Here is a 19672-nt window from a genome sequence, read left to right as displayed (position 1 = left end):
GTATATATCCAGCTGTATAAATGGATACAATGTAAAAATGCTATGTAAAAAAGTTGTGTAAGTCGCTCTGGATAAGAGCGTCTGCTAAATGCTTGTAATGTAATGTAATGTAATTTATGAAACGCTACAGTGTGTGTGTGTTTGTGTGCATGCGTGTGTGTGCGTGTCTGTGTGTATGTGCAAGTGAGCATGGGTATGTGTGTATGTGAAAATGTTTGCCTTTGTGTGTGCATGGGTGTGTGTTCACATTTGCACAGGCGGAATCTGAGAGAGAGCTGGACAGCAGCAGGAGACAGATCATAAGGAGCAAAGCCGCAGTGACCTTGATCCTCTCTGCAGTGGTGAGTGCAGTAAGTTGTAATAATGCAGTGAACTGTAAAAATACAGTGAGCTGTAATAATGCAGAGAGCTGTAATAATGCAGTGAACTGTAAAAATGCAGTGAGCTGTAATAATGCAGTGAGCTGCAGTAATCAGTAATATTGCAGTGAGGTGTAAAAATGGAGCTGTAATAATGCAGTTATCTGTAAAAAAAAAAGAAAGAAAAAAGTGAGCTGTAAAATTGCACAGAGCTGCAGCAATGCAGTGAGCAGTAAGAATGCTGAGCTGTAAAAACAGTGAGCTGTAAAAATGCAGTGAGCTGCAATAATGCAGTGAGCTGTAATAATGCAGAGAGCTGTAAAAATGCAGTGAGCTGCAATAATGCAGTGAGCTGTAAAAATACAGTGAGCTGTAAAGATGCAGTGAGCCGCAATAATGCAGTGAGCTGTAATAATGCAGTGAGCTGTAAAGATGCAGTGAGCTGTAAAGATGCAGTGAGCTGCAATAATGCAGTGAGCTGTAATAATGCGGTGAGCTGTAATAATGCAGAGAGCTGTAAAAATGCAGTGAGCTGCAATAATGCAGTGAGCTGTACAAATGCAGTGAGCTGTAAAAATACAGTGAGCTGTAGAAATGCACTGAAGTGCAGTGCGATCAGGTCCCTGTCCTGGCTGTGACTCAGATGTAAAATTCCTGCTCCTGCTCAGCAGGTGTGTCCCAAGACCGGCCACTCTGCTCCTCCTCCCTGCCCAGCCCTTCCTCCTGTGCACCCAATGGGAGGCAGGTCTTCTGTGGGTGGGGCTTGTGAAGGATAGAGGGTGTCGCTGAGGTGGAGCGGTTATCACACAGGGGGGCGTGGTTAACCAAAAGGGGCATGGAGCTGCAAGACAGAGCCGAAAAGGAGGGGATGGGGTCCTGAGGAGGCGCGGAGAGTGGGCGGGGCTGGGGGTGGGGCCGGGAATAGGCTGACACCACAGTCAGGTCCACCCCACCACTGTCTACCTTGCGTCCTGTGTCCACATCAGTCTCCTCTGCACCCACCAGCGCCTCCACCTTTAGTCGAATGGGCGGGGCCAGCGATGAGGAGTGGGAATGGGAGGGGGAGGGGGTGGAGCTGCCCAAAAACGTCCCATCTGCTGTGGGCAGGCAGAACAGCGAGCGACTCCGATGTCCCGCCCACCGGACCCGGTTTGGACCTGCCCCCTCTTCCTCCTTACTGGCCTGGCACAGGTCTTGATTGGACAAGCAGGTGAGGGTGTGGTTCCGGGGGCGGGGCGACGTTTGACTGTAGCGGTGGTTCCGGTAAGAAGTAGGGCCTTTCCTGAATGAGTGGGCGGGGCCGGGGGAGGGCTCAGAGAGTGTGGGTAAGGGTATGGGGGAGGGGTCTCCTGGCAAGCAGGTAAACTTGGCAATGGTGTGTCGCCGTCGGAATAAGGTGGACCCTCGAACCTGCAACCAAAAATGAAAAAAAGCATGTTATGCATATAAAAAGTTGAATATTGTTACTGAAGCAATTCAGGGTAAGCAAGGCACATATTTTGGTATTACTCCCCCCCCCACACATACACACACCCACCATGTCCCCCATGGTGCTGGGAGGGTGAGAGGGGCACTCCATTACTAAAAAGTACAGCAGCAGGTCAGGGGGATTTGGAGCCTTTAGACTGGTCTGATCTGACCCCCGTGCACACGCCTGCTGATTTATGATGCACAGTGACAGCTGGAGAAACCATCAGCAAAAAACAATCTCTATCTTCGCACTCTCTCACACTGTTGTGTGTCCACAAGCCACAAGTACTGATTAATCACACACAACTCTCTGCAACTACTGATTAATTCCCCAGGGATTCACTTTCACACACAAGTCTTCACAGTTACTCAGTCATTCACAGGGGATTCACTTTCATGTGCAGCCCTCTGGGTACCAGTGCCTGAATGGCAGAAATCAACATCAAGAATCAAGAATAATAATGTGTGATGAGTTAATGAAGGGAGTGAACAGCAATTTTAATTGCAAGTTTAACTGAAGTCTGATTTAGTGTTTTCGTTGGTTGCATTTTGTTTGGTCTCCACTTGGTTACTATGGCATCCATCTCTGTCTTGTTACCGTGGTGTTTGGTCTCAGGCGCATTACTGTAGCGTTCTATTTCTGCCTCATTGCACGACTAGCTATGGCCAGTCCCCTGAACCGCCCCCCCCCCCGCGCCCCCCCTCTCCTGGCACTGCCTGAAATCTGCGCTCTCAAGAATAGAGTGACAATAGCCCTGTATACCCCTCCCAGCATACAAATCACTGTCACACACCACCAAACACAGTCAAAACACACTCACTCACTCACTCACTCACTCTCGCCCTCAGTCAATCCCCTCTCTCTCATTTTCTCCTGATTCTTTCACGCCTGCCTATCTCTTATCTCTTTCAAGTGGATAGAGAGTGAGAGGGACTGAGAGAAAACGGGAGCTCTGCAGAATAACTTGAGTTCCCTAAGGGAGCACATTTCACTTTCCTGCGATGCTTTAAACACTACGATGAGTCAGGAGATACTGGCTGACTCAGTCAGCAGAAATGTATCCAACAGGATTTTTAAATAAATTTCTTAGGACTTCCAGAGAGAGGAGTTTTTTTTTATCTTTGGGAAACCCTGCACACAGATAAAAACCCACAATCCTAGTGTACAGAAGCCCTGTGTGAAGTAGCCCTGTGTGCAGAAGCCCTGTGTGCAGAACCCTGTGAGAAACGCCCTTATGTGTGAAGCCTGATTTTGGTACCTGTAGCAGGATCTTGTTGCCGTCGTAGTCCTCAGTCTGCCAGCGCACCTGACTGATGGGGGTGCACGGCCGGGGTAAAAGGGGCACCAGCCCCCCAACGTCCCGCACGCGGATCTCCATGACGGCCGAATCGGTGGGGGCGGGGTTCTGGCCACGCGGAAGCCTCTTAAAGGACAGCTGTATCTCGGTGTCCTGGTTCGAGTACACCACAAAGAAGCAGAAGTCCTCCCTCCGCTGAGCTAGGGGGCGCTGCAGCAGCAGCCGGTACATCCTCACCATGTCCCTGAAGCTGTGGTGCCGGCAGTACACAGTGAAGCGTATGATCTCCTTCCCATAATGCACCTGGCGCACGGCCCACAGCGGCGTCCCAGGCGCCAGGGTGAAGAAGTCCTGGCTGCTGGGCGCCAGGGGGAGGAGCCTGCCGTTAACGCGCTCGGTGTGGTGGTAGCGCCAGGGCAGGTGCTGGAGGCCGCGGAGAGGGCGGGGCACCTGGTCCTCACAGCCGTAAGACTCCTCCTCCTGCAGGAACAGGATGACGGCCAGCGCCCTCTGCTGGCCAGCAGCGAGAGTGCGGGAGCGCCTGGGCCTCTGTTGCCAGGCGGCACGCTCGGAGACACGGAACAGCTGCAGCTCAGGATGGATCCAGGAGAGCAGGGCGTCAGCAGCGTGCTGAAGGGGCGTGGCCTGGCCCGGGTCCGTGATGATGTGCACACTGACCAGGAAGGGGTCCTGCTGCTCACCTGCCGAAAGCTCACCTGAGGGCGGGAAGAAGACGGGACAGACAGGTGAGGGTGGGAGGGACATGTCTACAGCATGTCTATATCTCAAGAAAGAACAACCATTTTACACCTTAAACACGCATACATTATATACACATAATATATAGACCTTAAATACTTAAATATAGTATGCGCTCCCATTCTCTGTTGCTCGAGACAACATAATTCTCCCAGTTCTCAGGAAACAAGTGGCTAGCATTTTATTTCCCCTGGTTCTCTCTCTCTCTGTCTGTCTCGCTCTCTCTCTTCCTGACCTCATTCCTTTGTCCTGTCCTACAGAGGGGGCGAGGGATGTGGCATTTTCACTGTTCCCGTAATCACACAAAGCAAAAAACAAACTGAACGGAGAAGAGAGCTTCTGTTGTCTGAGAGAAACAGGAGTAGCGTTTTTCAGCGTGAGAGAAAGGTCCCCTCAACGTTCATGGAACGTTGTGAGGGTGTTTAGCATTCGCGGAAAGGCCAGAGAAACAGGAGGAATCCGGAAATGCACTTTCCTTCTGTGATGCTTGTCATTAATCTCTCTGATAAGACATGAGAGGACTGAGCATCAGCCCGGACAGGTTCTGGAAGCCCACGAAAAGGTCAGAGAGAAACCAGAGCAATGACAGGATGCTCTGTTACTGTCTCTTCTCTGAGCGAAGAAACAGAAAGACTATGGGACAGCCTCCCCCGGGGAGAACATGGCCAATCACGGGAATAAAGTCACCGTGCTACGCCACATTTACACTCCCCTATCACATGATTTATTTGCGGGCTCACACTAATCTTCAGTCTTTGGGACTGAAACATCGTCTGCGTCTGTGTGTGTGTGTGATCAGGGGAGCAAAAACATGTAATTAACTCCTCCTTTGGCTGGTAAGTTATTTAGTTTTTTCGGTCCTGCATGTACCTCTCTCACCCTGACCAGGATAAGTGGGTATAGATAATGGATGGATGGATGGATAGATGTACCTCGCTCTGTTCTCTCTGTTCCTACACACATCCCCAGGGTTCACACATACATTATGTAATTAAATTCAAAGACTTTAAAGTACTTATTCAAGCACTTTCTCCATTTTCAATGACCGAGCAAAAAAACAAGCAACTGAAATGTGTGTTGGTTCTCTAAAAGGAAAGCAGTATACTGCCCCCTTCCTTATTTCCTCTATTATTGCATTTTTCACACTGAATGGTTTCGGATTTTTAAACAAAATGTAATATTATACAAATGTAAACTGAGTAAGCACATTTTTGATTCAAAACACAAAAGCAAGTCCACATCTGAATGGCAGAAAATAAGCAAAAATATAAGTATAGGAGATGCTGTGGCAGAACCTGCAAGGAGCATGCTCAAAAACCTAAAATTTGCCTGAATCAAAGCAGTTCTGAATTAAAGAGTGGCTTAAATTGCCCCACAGCGATGCAAAAGACTGAAATATAATCACAGGAAGCGTTTGGTTGCTGCTAAAGGTGGTACAACTAGCTATTACCTTCAAGGGGGCAATTACTTTTGCACATGGATGATATGCGAGTTTTATTCACTTTTTTCATAAGATAAATGAAATAATCATTATAAAAATAAGTTTTGTGTTTAATTTTAGAGACTATATCATTTTAGTTTTGAGGACCTTTTCAAGCACTTCATGAAAAACTGGTATTCCAGTACGTAAATTTCTGAGCTTTAATTCCAAGCACTTTAAGCACCTTGTAAGAACACTGCATCTCTACCTTCCACCCTCTCTCTCGCTTCTGTCTAAGGCTCCCTGTCTGTCTGTCTGTTTGTCTGTCTCACTGTCTGTCTGTCTGTCTGTCTGTTTGTCTGTCTCCCTGTCTGTCTGTTTGTCTGTCTCTGTCTCTCCCGTCGCTTCTCTGCACCACCTCACCTGGCACCCTGGCCTTCAGTTCTGTTTCTGTGACAGCACAGACAAAACCAGTCAAATGCACCTGACACTACGCCCTTAAAGAGTACACACACACAAACACACACACGCATGCAGACACACACACACACACGCAAATGCACATGCACACGCACACAAACAAACACACACACACATACAGGCATATGACACTGTGTGTCATTAAACACAAGCATATGACACTTAAACCCCAAAAAATACACACAAATATGATGCGGTGCACAAATAAACACACAAACACACCACTGTGCGAAACATACAGGAGACCTCAGACATAACTATTTTGACTTCTTTTTTAAATTCTCCATACAATCATGTATGCTGGATTGAGAATTTGTTTTTAATTATAGGAGGAAAAGTAATTATAAATACAAAGATTCAGCAAATAAAACCTTTATTATTGGTACACAAAGGGTATTCATCATGCATAAGAGAGTTACTGGTATTCCATTTATGGGGTAGGACAGAAGGCGGCCATTTTATCTCTCAGTGCTGCAATTCAGTAACTTGTAGGAGGGTGTATTCTGTCCTCCAATAAAATGCAAGGGCAGGGGGCAGGATTTCTGGACTGCTCTTGACCTGGTTCAATTGGATGTGTCCTCAATATGATTTATGACAGGAGCTACAGCACACTCTGGGCTCTCAAGACCACACTGCATTGCAGTTCTAAAGAAGCATTCAGAGAGTTACCCTCTGTACCAATTAAACCTCACAATGCAAAACAAGAGTATTATCCTCCTTATGTGTTGGATGCTGTGGCTGTGAATCAGTGTGATCCTCAGCTTGCCTGTACGTCTGTGTGACCATGTGGCATGAGCCCAAATGTGTGTAACAGGACGGAAAATGTTCCCCAGCCCATCTGGAATACAAATAAAGCTTTAAAAAAAGAGAGGAATAAAAAAAACAGTGAAGGTTGTGCTGTAAGGAAAGACTAGACAGCAGAACGTTAGAACAGTGCTGGAGAGAGAGGAGCACGCAGCGGCTCTGACTGATTAATGCTCTCACAGCCAGCTCACACAGGAACCAGGGCCTGCACCTCGCGCCCCCCCTCCCCCTACCAAAAATACCCCCCATCCCGCCAGGGCCTGCTGTTTTAGTAAGGAAACTGTGAGCTCATCCAGAGAAACCATGCTCTCGTTTGATTGGTGGTTTGAGGCAGGCGGGGGGCATGGCTATCGGGTTTCATGTTCGCCAGGACCAGACTGTCTCCTCGGCTGTGGGCATAAATCCTAGACCCTGCGTTTGACCTGCCAATCAATCAGCAGACAAAGCGCTCAAGGCCAAGCCTTTCCACCGCAACACGCCCACCACACTGCCTCAGGAAGGCTCAGTGATAATCCTTTCCGGATGATTTCTACAATGTTCTCAGAGCAGATATTTTTGAAATAGTGACCAGTGTACTATAAAATGATTTAGCACTTGCTCACTCTTTCTTGTTCCTCTTTGTTTTCTCTCTATTCTCTCCCCCTCCCTCGCTCCACTCTCTCCTGTAGTCAGGATGGATTCTCCTCTCGACCCGTTTGCCCCACTGAGCGATTGTCTCTGGGTTGAGTGTAAGCGTTTCCCCCACCCCAGGGTGCAGGCAGCACAGAGGCCAGAGAGTCGTCTCTGTGTTTGTGCAGACTGACCCTGCGCTGGGTGTAGCTTCCCCAGGTCCCAGGCTGTCCGGGAATGGTGGGTGAGGGGGACCCCCCCCCCCCCTCTGAGTGAGAGGGAACAGCCTCTGGGCAGGGAGAGCTGGGGGTAGGCAGCAACTGTTTTTCAGTGGATAACCATGTGACAATGACTGACAGGCACCCACATGTGACAATGACTGACAGTTACCTACATGTGACAACACCTGAGAGGCAGCCAAAGCCATGTTTAATAATCATGTGACTAGGCCTATTTTCAATTCTTTTTCTGACGTGCCGAATGGAAACAGCCATTGTAAGTTTTCATGTTCATTGTCATTGTTATTACCTGATTAGGACAATTAAGTAGATTTACTGGCATGGCATATTGTGAAGTTGTACTCTACCGCAGCGGTTCTCAAACTCAGTCCTGGGGGACCCCTGTGTATGCTGGCTTTTGTTAAAGCTGATGTCTTGCACCATTAATGATGTTGTTCTTTCATAACCATTATCTACCAAATATCTACCATCACTTTTCACATAGAAACACAGAAAAGAGCTCCACCAATCACTAAGTACATTGGTAATTAGAAACAGAACAACCCCAACAGTAATTGGTTAATACTTTCTGACTATAATTCCAGAATCCTGTTACTGCTGAAGTCTGTACAGCCAGAAAGTATACCCTAATCATTGTGGATAATTTCTGCCTGTTTCACATATGAAATAAGTGGTAAAACGTTATTCCTTTCCTTATTTTAATATCCTTGCTTCTGGAACTAATCAACTTGTTCATTTCCACATCCAGGAAAAATGTCATTCATGGAACCATATAGCTCCACACAAACTGTAACCTAATCTTTTTTATACAAGTACCACCTGGTTCTGGTTCAAACCTTAGTACAGCCCTGGCCCACATCAGCCAGTGGAGAACATCGGGTCCTTAGCATTGACTGTGGCAGAATTCAGTCTCTTTCCGTCCTACAGAAAGCTACAGCTATAAAAAAGTTTTTTTGTCTTAAACAGTCTCTTCAGACCAGATGGCCTTCATCACTCTGTCTGTTATTGTTGCAATACGCACTGCTTTCAACAAGCACCAGAGAGAGGGGAGAAGGAGTGCAGACAGACTGACAGCATTTCTGAAGCGAGAGATGAGAGAGAGGAGGAGACAGGAGAGAAAGAGGGGAAGAAGACAGAAAAGAAATGAGAGAACAGAGAGGGGAGACAGGAAGAGAAAGCAGCATTTTTGAAATCACAGAGAGGAGAGAGGAGGAGAGAAGAACAGACAGATATGGCTTCTGGAGGCTGTGTTATTTCACCCAGGCCCCACACAGGTCCTGAGAAACAATGGCAGCTGGAGCCAGCCAGGGTTTAACAGGAAAAACATGGGAAAGAGGCTAACGGCCCAGCCCGCCACAGCCCTGTCACTTCCTGCACTGGGACGGGGATAAAGCCGTTTCCTGGAGAAGATTAATGGGGCTGATACTGGCCCTAATCCCAACATTGTGCTGCAGGATGGGGGGAGAGATTAGCACTGCGGAAGGTCAGATCCCCCACCTGCACCCTCACACCTCACCTCTCCCACACTGACCCCCACTCACCCCCAACTCACCCTCACCCCCACTCACGACCACTGACCCAGCCTGGGTCAAATACCTGTTCAGAATATGCAAACTCTTCAGTAGCAGCTAAAATTTGAGCACTCATGCAGATCTGAGAATTTTCTGATAAAACATGTCACTACAAATACATACAAGGAGGAATTCACGGACACAAATTCAGTTAAGTCCAGGACTGAATTTTGTATGGAGACCATTCAAAATTTAATTTAGTCAAGGACTAGGCTTAATTTGTGTCTGTGCTTACAAAATTTTGTCTTCCGAATGTTGGTGGAACTATTCAAATGCTCAAACCCACAAAAGGATGAGGACCTGGCAATCTTACCCCTTCCCTGTTTTACTCCTGCAAGACCCCTCAACCCCTAACGCTCCCAAATCCCGATTCTCCCTACGACTTTCCTCATTCACCCCCCAAAACAGGCCCCAACGACTACCATCACCCCACAACCGCTCTCACTTTAACAAAAACCCCTCAGATCCCAGCAGCCTCTTCAGTCCCTCCTCCTCCCCCACGGCCACGTTTCACAGCTTGACAGCGCCTCCATCTACAGCTAACACACAATTTAGGAGCATTTCTGAGGCACAGGTCATATAAAAAAATCTGAGGTAATTAAAGGAGCAGTTGGAGTTCAGTTGGAGAAGATTGTTTCTGATTAGATGTTTATCCCTTTAAGACTCTAAACCCTTTAAGTTCACTTCTCCTTAGACGCCATTAACCGCTATCCGTAAATGTCAGAAAGAGATTGTTTTAGTATGAAAAATGGCCTGTGTACTCACTGCTAGTTGAAGACATGGGGCTGTTGTCAGACCTGTAACGGAGGAAAGGAGAAAGATGGATTTCAGCTTGCTGTGTCACATGTAAAACAATTTAGTGGTTACCACTCAAATTTCAAATGAGAGAAAGCAGGCATCTGGATAAATAATGAGCCCACTTATTGTGTGCAGGGATCAGAACAACAGACATATGTCGATTAACCAAAACATGGAGACTCCTGTACTTGTGTTCACTGGGAAATATGTAGTAGTTCGGGGAGTGGTCACATGAAAAAATAGCCGTTACAACTTCCCACCTTTACAACTACGCAGTAAGACACAGTATGTTTGTGTATCAGACAACCAAACAACACAAGACACCTTCAGCAAACCCCCAACTATGTCACATCATTCAGGTGCTGCTCTGTAGAATTCTCTCCAAAACCCCTCCAGAAGATGTCACATCTTCATCCCTTTCAAAGGTGAGAGTCTGTATGCTGGGTGATCACACTGTGGCAGGTGCCCAACATAATATGTAAATTGTGTGTGTGAGTGTGTGTGTATGTGCGTATGTATATGTGCGTCATGCAGTGACTTGACAGACAGACGACTGCTGATTCCAAATAAGGAGGGTAATCGGTCATTATCCCACATTAAAGCCTCTACATAGACTCTACATGAGGCCATCTTCATGCTCCTTGCTCAGCAGTTTCTATAACAGGCAGGGTTAACATAAGGTGCAGTGACCAGACCTTCAGACATGAAACTGATCTTAACTCCTTAACATATGTGCAGTAAAAATGCACTGGTAAAAATAACAGCCCTGATCAAGCTAAATCTACAACTTGGATGAGCAGGACTGGGTCAAATACCTAGTATCTGAAATATTTCATTTCTTCCACCAGTGTTTGAAGTTTCTTTGCAGGATTTTATTTTACCAAAGCATCCCATCCTATGAAAAACAACAATTATTCATTAATAACTCCACCACTGATGGGGCAGCAGAGAAGAGTCATGACCACTGTGGTGTGGGGATGGCTGGTTTAAGCAGCCACACCTGCCCTGGGTCAAGCTAATTAGACCTGGCCAGTTGGATAATTGGTTAATAATTAGATAATTGGCCAGGCTAATTGGACCCAGGAACAGGAGTGGCTGCACCTGTGCGTAGTGAGGTAATCACTGCGCACAGGTTAAATCTGCCATCCCCACCCACATCAGGAGCTTCTCTGTCATGACAGTGTTTGAGATCTGCTCACTTGGCTGTAACATCTTGCCAAACCCTCGTGGAATAAATGTGGACTGTTTGAACATCTTCTCCCTGTGTCTCTGTGCTGGAGGGCCCCAAAGAAAAGCCACTTCGGTGGCCTGTGGCAGGCGTGTTTGCCACAGTGGCGCCCAACGTGGGGCTCCTCCGGCACAGCAAAGAGGCACAGGAGGGCCAGCCAGGAAGCACACTGGAGGAGGGGCGGCTGAGGTGTTCCCGACAGGGCTTCGGGCGGATCCTCCGGGCCAAAAATGGGGAGCTGAAGATGACCAGGGAGGGGAAGGAGGCAATCCTCAGCTGGGACGCTGAGGAGCTGCACCTGGCCGAGAAGGCAGGTCAGCGACGGGCGGTGCACGAGAGGTGGTCGCGCCGTGAGCTGGACTTGGCCGGGAAGGCGGGTCAGCCACGGGCGGCGCACGAGCGGTGGCCGCGCCGTTTTGCTTCCTTTCTCGTCCGTTTTGGTTGGTTTTTAGTTCTTTGTTTTGGCCTGGTTGGTTTGCCCGGAGCCCATGAGGGGATAAGCCTGCAGCCGCCTGCCAGCAGAGCCGACTGGCGGCCACCACAGCCACGAGGGTTCCTGGTCCCCAGCGCCACAAGAAGGCCAGCCCACCAGCCCACCAGCCCAGCCACCCCACCACAGCCCCTGGAACAGCCCAAGCCGGTGACGCCCCCACCAGCCAGCGGAGCAGCCCAGGACTTCCCGTGCTCCGGGAGGGAGGAGGAAGAAGGGCTGCCTTGTCAGGAGGGGCACCGCATGTACTGGACTGTTCCGGGGCCACCCACCCTGATTTTTTTTTTTTTTTGCGTGTTTAGAGTTTTTATTTTATTTGTCTTTTGCTTTGTTGGGAGTGCAGGGGTGGGGGGAGGGGTAGGCTTCGGCCAGTGATTCTCCCTGGCCTCAGTTTGGCGTTGGGGGTATGTGGTGTGGGGATGGCTGGTTTAAGCAGCCACACCTGCCCTGGGTCAAGCTAATTAGACCTGGCCAATTGGATAATTGGTGAAGAATTAGATAATTGGCCAGGCTAATTGGACCCAGGAACAGGAGTGGCTGCACCTGTGCGTAGTGAGGTAATCACTGCGCACAGGTTAAATCTGCCATCCCCACCCACACCAGGAGCTTCGGTCATGACTGTTTTAACATCTGCTCATTTGGCTATACCATCTTGCCAAACCCTCGTGGAATAAATGTGGACTGTTTGAACATCTTCTCCCTGTGTCTCTGTGCTGGAGGGCCCCAAAGAAAAGCCACTTCGGTGGCCTGTGGCAGGCGTGTTTGCCACAGTGGCGCCCAACGTGGGGCTCCTCCGGCACAGCAAAGAGGCACAGGAGGGCCAGCCAGGAAGCACACTGGACGAGGGGCGGCTGAGGTGTTCCCGACAGGGCTTCGGGCGGATCCTCCGGGCCAAGAATGGGGAGCGGAGGATGACCAGGGAGGGGAAGGAGGCAATCCTCAGCTGGGACGCTGAGGAGCTGCACCTGGCCGAGGAGGCAGGTCAGCGACGGGCGGTGCACGAGAGGTGGTCGCGCCGTGAGCTGGACTTGGCCGGGAAGGCGGGTCAGCCACGGGCGGCGCACGAGCGGTGGCCGCGCCGTTTTGCTTCCTTTCTCGTCCGTTTGGTTGTTTTTCGTTCTTTGTTTTGGCCTGGTTGGTTTGCCCGGAGCCCATGAGGGATAAGCCTGCAGCCGCCTGCCAGCAGAGCCGACTGGCGGCCACCACAGCCACGAGGGTTCCTGGGCCCCAGCACCACAAGGCCAGTCCACCAGCCCACCAGCCCAGCCACCCCACCACAGCCCCTGGAACAGCCCAAGCCGGTGACGCCCCCACCAGCCAGCAGAGCAGCCCAGGACTTCCCGTGCTCCAGGAGGGAGGAGGAAGGGCTGCCTTGTCGTACGAAGGAGGGTCACCGCATGTACTGGACTGTTCCGGGGCCACCCACCCTGACTTTTTTTAAATTTTTTAGCGTGTTTGGAGTGTTTTTTGTTTGTCTTTGGCTTTGTTGGGAGTGGGGGGTGGGGGGTGGGGGAGTAGGCTTCGGCCAGGGATTCTCCCTGGCCTCAGTTTGGCGTTGGGGGTATGTGGTGTGGGGATGGCTGGTTTAAGCAGCCACACCTGCCCTGGGTCAAGCTAATTAGACCTGGCCAGTTGGATAATTGGTTAATAATTAGATAATTGGCCAGGCTAATTGGACCCAGGAACAGGAGTGGCTGCACCTGTGCGTAGTGAGGTAATCACTGCGCACAGGTTAAATCTGCCATCCCCACCCACATCAGGAGCTTCTCTGTCATGACAGTGTTTGAGATCTGCTCACTTGGCTGTAACATCTTGCCAAACCCTCGTGGAATAAATGTGGACTGTTTGAACATCTTCTCCCTGTGTCTCTGTGCTGGAGGGCCCCAAAGAAAAGCCACTTCGGTGGCCTGTGGCAGGCGTGTTTGCCACAACCACATATTGCTCTTCCTGGGATGTCTGTCGACTGTTCACAGGCTAGCAACTAGCACCTCTGAACTCTGCTGCATATAGTGCCTGTATGTGCTAAACCATAACTGAGTCACCTCTCCTTCCTACTGTACCCCTGTACTGCTAACACTGAACTGGAGGAGCAGATCTGGCCCTTCACTAACCGCCATGTTAAATCAGACAGTGCGTGGGAAATAAAGACGTGTTTAAAAACAGAGCGTGGAATTCAGGAGATGATAGCTCCAGGCTCAGGCACCTCTCTGTTTTTCTTGGCCAGTGTGTGACCCATTGCTGTGTGGCTTCCCCAGTGAATCCCCTCTCTCTTTCAGTTTCTCTCTTCTTCTCTCTCCCCTTTATCATCTTCCTACTCTCCCCCTTTCTCTATCATCCCTCTTTCTTCCTTCTCCCCCATCTTTCTCTCTCTCTCCAACCCCTATCTTTCTCTTTCTCATTCTCCCTCTCTGTATTCCTCAACCTCACCCTCTGGCAATTTCAATTTCAGCTCAATTCAAATGCTTTATTGGCATGACATATTTAAAAACACATACTGCCAAAGCATGATAACAATCATCTATCATATTTCATCTCTCTCCCTGCTTCCTTTGCTCTCGGCCTGTTTTCAGAAAGATGCCTGGGGTACACAGTGGGGGTGGGCTGTCTCTGCCCACACCAAGCCTTCCCCAAACAGACCCCCCGCCTCCAAAAAACAGGGTCAGGCTTCCCTCAGTGCACAAGCATGGTGGTCTCACTCTCTCCCCTCATCCAGAACCCCGCCTCTGTTACGCTGAATTTCAGCCCTCACAGTGCCATTGGGGGGGGTTCTGTTTCTCTCCTGGGTGACTGTCAGGGGAGAGAGAGATAGACAGAGAAAGAAAGAGTAAGAGAGAAAGAGGGATCTGTGTTTCTCATTTAAGTGTCCGTTTTTGCCTTTTTTTGGGGTGGGGAGGGGTAGGCTATACCTGTTCCTCTTTTATAAGTCCCTGTCAGATCTTGAGGCTGCCCGGTGCAAAAAGAGCACTTTGCGACAGAGTCAGACTGCCTGCTGTGTGCACTTGCGGTTTGAAGGTATTATCTAACTTGTCTAATTTGTTGGGAACAGGTAGGGTACAATTTAGTTCACCTGATTCCACCAAAGAAACACTGTTGTCCAATGCATTGTTCTGCAGTCAACCTGGCCAGGTAAATGCCCCATGGTGTGTCTGCCCATTCTATCATTCTCACCAAAACATGGTGTCACAGTCAGGGCCAGGATTAATCCAGCAGTAATCTTTCATAGCTACATGTTCTTGGGCGTGTAAAACATGAACAGTGCGCTTACTGATTACATCAATTATGTCCTCCCTGTGATGAAGCTTGAATGAAACACGAAACTTGCTGCTCCAGAGCCGTTTATGGCTTGTTAAATCAACGACTAATTCGACTGTCATTAACATCCCTCCTGTGTGGTGCTGTCATTTACCCAAATGGGGTGTTGAGGACTTAATCGCCATGGAAACACCTGGTGACGGTATGTTTTGTTAAAGAGACCGTATTTCACCCTGAGCAGATTGGCTGAACGTGAGGGTGAGATATTCCATTATTCAAAGTTTGCTGTTGTCACAGTATTATTATTATAGTATTATTTTCATGATTATGCTCATCGTTGGTTTGATCAGCTGCTTCGCACATTTACAGGTCATGAAATGTGGTACTAACACTGTACTGTTGTATTCCTGATGGAAACACTGCTATTTTCCACTTTAAAAGTGCATCTGATGAATGCCATTAATGTAGTGTAATGAAAGCCAGCCACAGGTCCATCACCAGTCTGTGTTTATACAGGGGGCTGCCCTCTGGCCTCTGATTGAATTACTGGAATCAGCCCCCCCCCCCCCCAAAAAAAAGAGAGGCTTGTTAGTCAGACTGTTCTCTCACCCCCTTGGGCCAGCTCTGTTTTGTTGGCTTTTCTTCTCACACAGAACACTACAATAGGAGCCTGTCCCCATAGAGGTCATGGGATGGTACAGTCACAACATGCTGAGGGCCAAACGTACTGGACATTCTCGGGCGTTCACCTTTCACAGTTACGTTTATCAACCTTTGGCTTATTTTTCAGAAATCTCCACGGATGTCAGCCTGGAAGAGTGTATATAAACCAATTCAAAGAGAGATTATGGACCTCAGAAAGTGCCACATCTGAGAATGCCACAGTACATGTAGCAAGTGTGAAAGAGAGAAAATCCATCTGCTGACCTAATCTGGATTATCTGGCTCCTCTCAGAGTAACTTCCTGCTAATAACACAGAAATGGCAGCATGTGTGTGAAGAAAGAGATACTTTCCATGGGCGCACACACACACACACACACACACCTCAGCCTTTTCCCTTTCTGCTAGCAAATTACATTCCCACAATGCTCCTGTAACTTCTGCATTATTATCTTTCTACTTTAATGATTTCATTTGGACAGGGGGAGGATACAGTAGGTGAAATTTAAATGGTCAGTTTGTGCAGGAGGTTTAATGTGCATGTGGTGTCTTTATAACATGTTTGAATGTAAAATTTAGGCAAAATACCTATTTCTTGTTACACTTTAGCCTGCAGCTTTAAAAAAATTAGCTTAATGGACCCTCTGCAGGTCTCTGTCACCCCTGTCTCATGTCATAAGCTGAGAACTTTGGGGGCTCTCACATAAAATGAACCCTCCTGCTGAGCTGAATGAAGGCCCTGTATTGTTGTCAAGGTAACAACAGTAAGAACGGGAAATAAGTGGGGAGGAATGTGTGCATGTGTGGGTGGGTGTGTGTGTCTGTGTGTGTGTGTGCGTGTCCGTCTGTGTGCGTGTGTGTGTGTGTGTGTGCATGCTCCATGTGTTTTCTGGTGATCTGTGTGTCTGTTTTACAGTGGAAAACAAGTCAAAATGATTCTGAAAACTAGGAGCAACTTAAGAGGGTTAAAAAAACAGAAGTGACCACTGCTGTAAGACCAGCCAATTGCACTTAAATGTGTTCCTCTTCAATATTTAATGTGTTTTTCTGTTTTTCTGTATAAAGTGGTAAAAATGAATTCCTCCATTGAGAAAACACCTTAGGAAGCTGAAAGAGGTGAGGCGCACATAGAAACATGGCCCACTGGCTGAATGAGTTACACCTGGGGGTTAAACACATTTTCCTGGTCACTTACTACAGGCAGAGACCCTTGTGGTATACAAGGCCAGACTTACCACACAGTGCTGGACGCTATGACGTTCACAATAAATAGTGAGCCTAGATAGGCTGAATGATCTGTTCCAAACATCATATATTCTTGTTATTGATTTCAAATGTTTAGCCTGAAAAGCTAATATTAGCCATAAGTCAAATGCCAAAAATAGGTAAAAAATTAATCAATCAAAAAACTAAAACACATCCTTAGGGAACATCTTGGGGTGCAATTGTCATGAGCACAGTTGGTCAGTTGGATCACAGTTGAGCATTAAAAGTTAACACATTAACTTTTTAGTTAATTAATTAACTCACATGGATATTAACCAATCAAAAAACAGGAAAAGAGCTAGATGTAACATGTTGTGACTTGCTGTTATGTTTGTCATGTTATTTGGCCAATCACAGAATGCACACCTCTGGAGACCATTTCTCAGGAGCAGTATCTACCTGTGTAATGGTCAGGTGAATGTATCTGCCAACCAACAGTGCCGCTGTAGCCTGAGTATTGCTGTCCAAAAAATAACCAGAATACCTTTAGATAACAAGAGTTTTCTAAAAGCCATTTCCTGAAGGCACATGTCCCCATCCTGCGTAGCCTTGAACTCAATTAGGGGTTCAATTCCCAGAAGGGGCACTGCTATTGAACCTCTTGCAATGGCACTTAACCTGAATTACTTCAGTACACATTCAGTTGTTTACAGGTATTTTAGGTAAAATAAATAAATAAAGGATAACACTTCCTTATAAATGGCTGAAATTGAAATGGGACGCGTAGAGAATGGAAACAGTAAAGGTTTACGGCACTGAAGAGCGCACCAACGTGCGGTTCTGTGCCAGTTCTGAGTGTACTCAGAGGGTTTGGCAGACCCACTAAAGGCTCAGTTAACAGAGCTCTCTGTCTCTGACAGGGAAAAACAAGGTCTGTTCATTTCATCCCTGGCCAAGGAAAATAAACAAACTCAAAGTTCATTTAAACCAATCTCACTGACATTCAGTAAATTAAATCCCCCTGACTCCTCAGCAGTGCAATTCTTTTAGGGACATATTACAAATCACGGGGCTCATTTGCATACTATTTGAATAGATGTGTTCCTCTTTAATGCTGCAGTGTCATGCAGGCTATACCTCAAAGAATCTATTTTTTTCTCATGTCTATCAGACCTTCCTACTGACTTTTAATGTAACTCCTCCTAAGGACAGGGTGAAAGGGCGATGATTTCACCAGGCTGAATTTATGTTGGTTACCTATAATTACACAGCACACAGATATGACCTCGACATATACCCCTAATGACAGTTAGCCTACTCTGGGGGTGATTCCAAGCACAAAGCACTTTACCTTTTAAGTTTAAACTTTCAACCAAGAATACAAACACAGTCTTTTCAGTAATGAAGGCAGCAATGTGCAAGATCTCCAAACAACCAAATTGCCTAAAATGTGTTGCTGAGAGCTAAACACAAACTGTTTTGTGATTAGATGGAATCACCCCTTTACATAAGGGTGATTCCATCAAACAACACCCTCATGTGAACACCGACCTCATGAACCATATGTCTAAAGCCGAATCAGGAAGCATATTTGCTTATTAGTCATAATACTGAAAACAGACAGGATACACATCAATAAAAACAAAACAAAATATATCCATGTTGCAAATAAATTAAATGTATGTAATTGGTTCTCTGAGATCATCACAAACTGCCCTTGGCATGTTGTGTCAACACAAACCTGAATGCTGCAGACCAAACTGTCAACTTTACAGCTTGTATGTACTGGCACTTCACAACGACACACTAATCCTGGGCACCTGGTTCTAATTACCTTCTTAAATGACATGGAAGCAGTAAGGGTACACTTTTTCACACATGGATTCTGTAATAATGGCAAAGTAAAATTTGTGCGTCATGAGGTTAGATTTACCTTCTGTTAGGACTTGGTAAGGACTAGATGGTGGTTAGTTATGTCCTTGCATGTAAAACCACAGAATTGAGTGTACTTTCTTTTTCCACATATGCACACGTCAGACAATATGATAAAAAAGCGTCTGATAAACGTGAACATACATAAGCAGAACTACAGATACAATTTCTGCATTGTAACTGAGCTCTGAAAAAAGAAGTACTTCAGTATGCACTGTCCTCTCGCTTTGCTCGCTTATTTTTCTTTCCTGAAACGCTAAAGAAATCAGCGGTCGTCCTATTGGCGTGCAACATATGGATAAAATTATCCCCCATCAAACGCGCTTCAGTGTTTCCAAAGTTAATACAATTTGGGTATCTGGTACAAACCACATATTCTGTGACATTACGTCATTATGTAGCCAATCTATGTAAAATTTCAACATAATGAACATGCTTTGTTCCCATTTCGAATGCAATCCCCCAATACCTTCTTCTCGTTACATATTCCATATAAGTTGGAGAGGCGCGTGAATAACACATTATGAATGTGTAGCAGAAACGAAGATAATTTAAACACATTTCGATTCATCCGCAGCCTCCACTCAAACTCTCGCACTCACCCTCCTGTCTCCGCTCCTGAGTCCACACAATCATCTTCGGTGGAATTCTTCTCCATTTCAGATGATAAAGACATGTTTATCTTACATTTTTACATTTCGGCGAATCAGATGTTGCACGCTGATTTAAATTTTGTCACGCAAACTTTTAAACGACTTCACGCGCAGAAGACGGCGAACAAGAGAGTATGCATAAGCAACACAAACCGCTATTCCCGCAGCCACAGCAGCCCAATTGTTCGCTCAACAGGCTTCACTGCAATTCTACTTTGTTTGACTGCGTCATGCCCACGAGGCGAAGCTACGCCTCTTGTCAAACTGCTGTGGGAGACATTTTCTCACATGCACAGATTTTAATTAAACTGTAGCGCTATTATTGACAGACTATGTGCTGCATAGCTGCTATGATTAATCTGTAGTGTCTGTACGAAGATCTAACCATAGAAAGGAAATGGTGAAAAGGTGCAAAGGTTTTTAAAGTAATTAATTGACCCGT

At 47.1% G+C, this 19672-nt stretch overlaps 1 protein-coding gene across 2 annotated transcripts; it reads right to left on the bottom strand.

Annotated features, from left to right (window-relative positions):
• Positions 1-115: 115 nt before the first annotated feature.
• On the bottom strand, positions 116-19508 carry LOC135240802 (protein FAM124A). 2 transcript variants are annotated; one of them, XM_064310739.1, is made up of 4 exons: positions 19180-19505; positions 9775-9806; positions 3089-3843; positions 116-1769 (listed from the first exon to the last, which is right to left on the bottom strand). In XM_064310739.1, the coding sequence occupies exons 1-4, from the start codon at positions 19251-19253 to the stop codon at positions 999-1001; spliced, it is 1632 nt and encodes a 543-aa protein (XP_064166809.1). In that variant the 5' UTR covers positions 19254-19505; the 3' UTR covers positions 116-998. The 2 variants fall into 2 exon arrangements, with proteins under 2 accessions (XP_064166809.1, XP_064166810.1); XM_064310740.1 differs by lacking the exon at positions 9775-9806 and having other exon boundaries at positions 19180-19508.
• Between the last annotated feature and the right edge of the window lie 164 nt (positions 19509-19672).

The sequence above is a fragment of the Anguilla rostrata genome, chromosome 15, assembly GCF_018555375.3.
Source record: "Anguilla rostrata isolate EN2019 chromosome 15, ASM1855537v3, whole genome shotgun sequence".
NCBI classification, from domain to species: Eukaryota; Metazoa; Chordata; class Actinopteri; order Anguilliformes; family Anguillidae; genus Anguilla; species Anguilla rostrata.
The sequence above is the reverse complement of the archived record's forward strand: the minus strand, read 5'-3'. Positions and strand labels throughout refer to the sequence as shown.

What these genes read in the sequence shown, in the direction of transcription:
- LOC135240802 (XM_064310739.1), bottom strand. Translation starts at nt 19,253, where the DNA reads ATGTCTTTATCATCTGAAATGGAGAAGAATTCCACCGAAGATGATTGT. An exon ending in TCAGGAGCGGAGACAGGAGG is followed by an intron (nt 9,807 to 19,179) that starts GTGAGTGCGAGA and finishes CCTCCGTTACAG; the next exon opens with GTCTGACAACAGCCCCATGT. An exon ending in CCCCATGTCTTCAACTAGCA is followed by an intron (nt 3,844 to 9,774) that starts GTGAGTACACAG and finishes TCCCGCCCTCAG; the next exon opens with GTGAGCTTTCGGCAGGTGAG.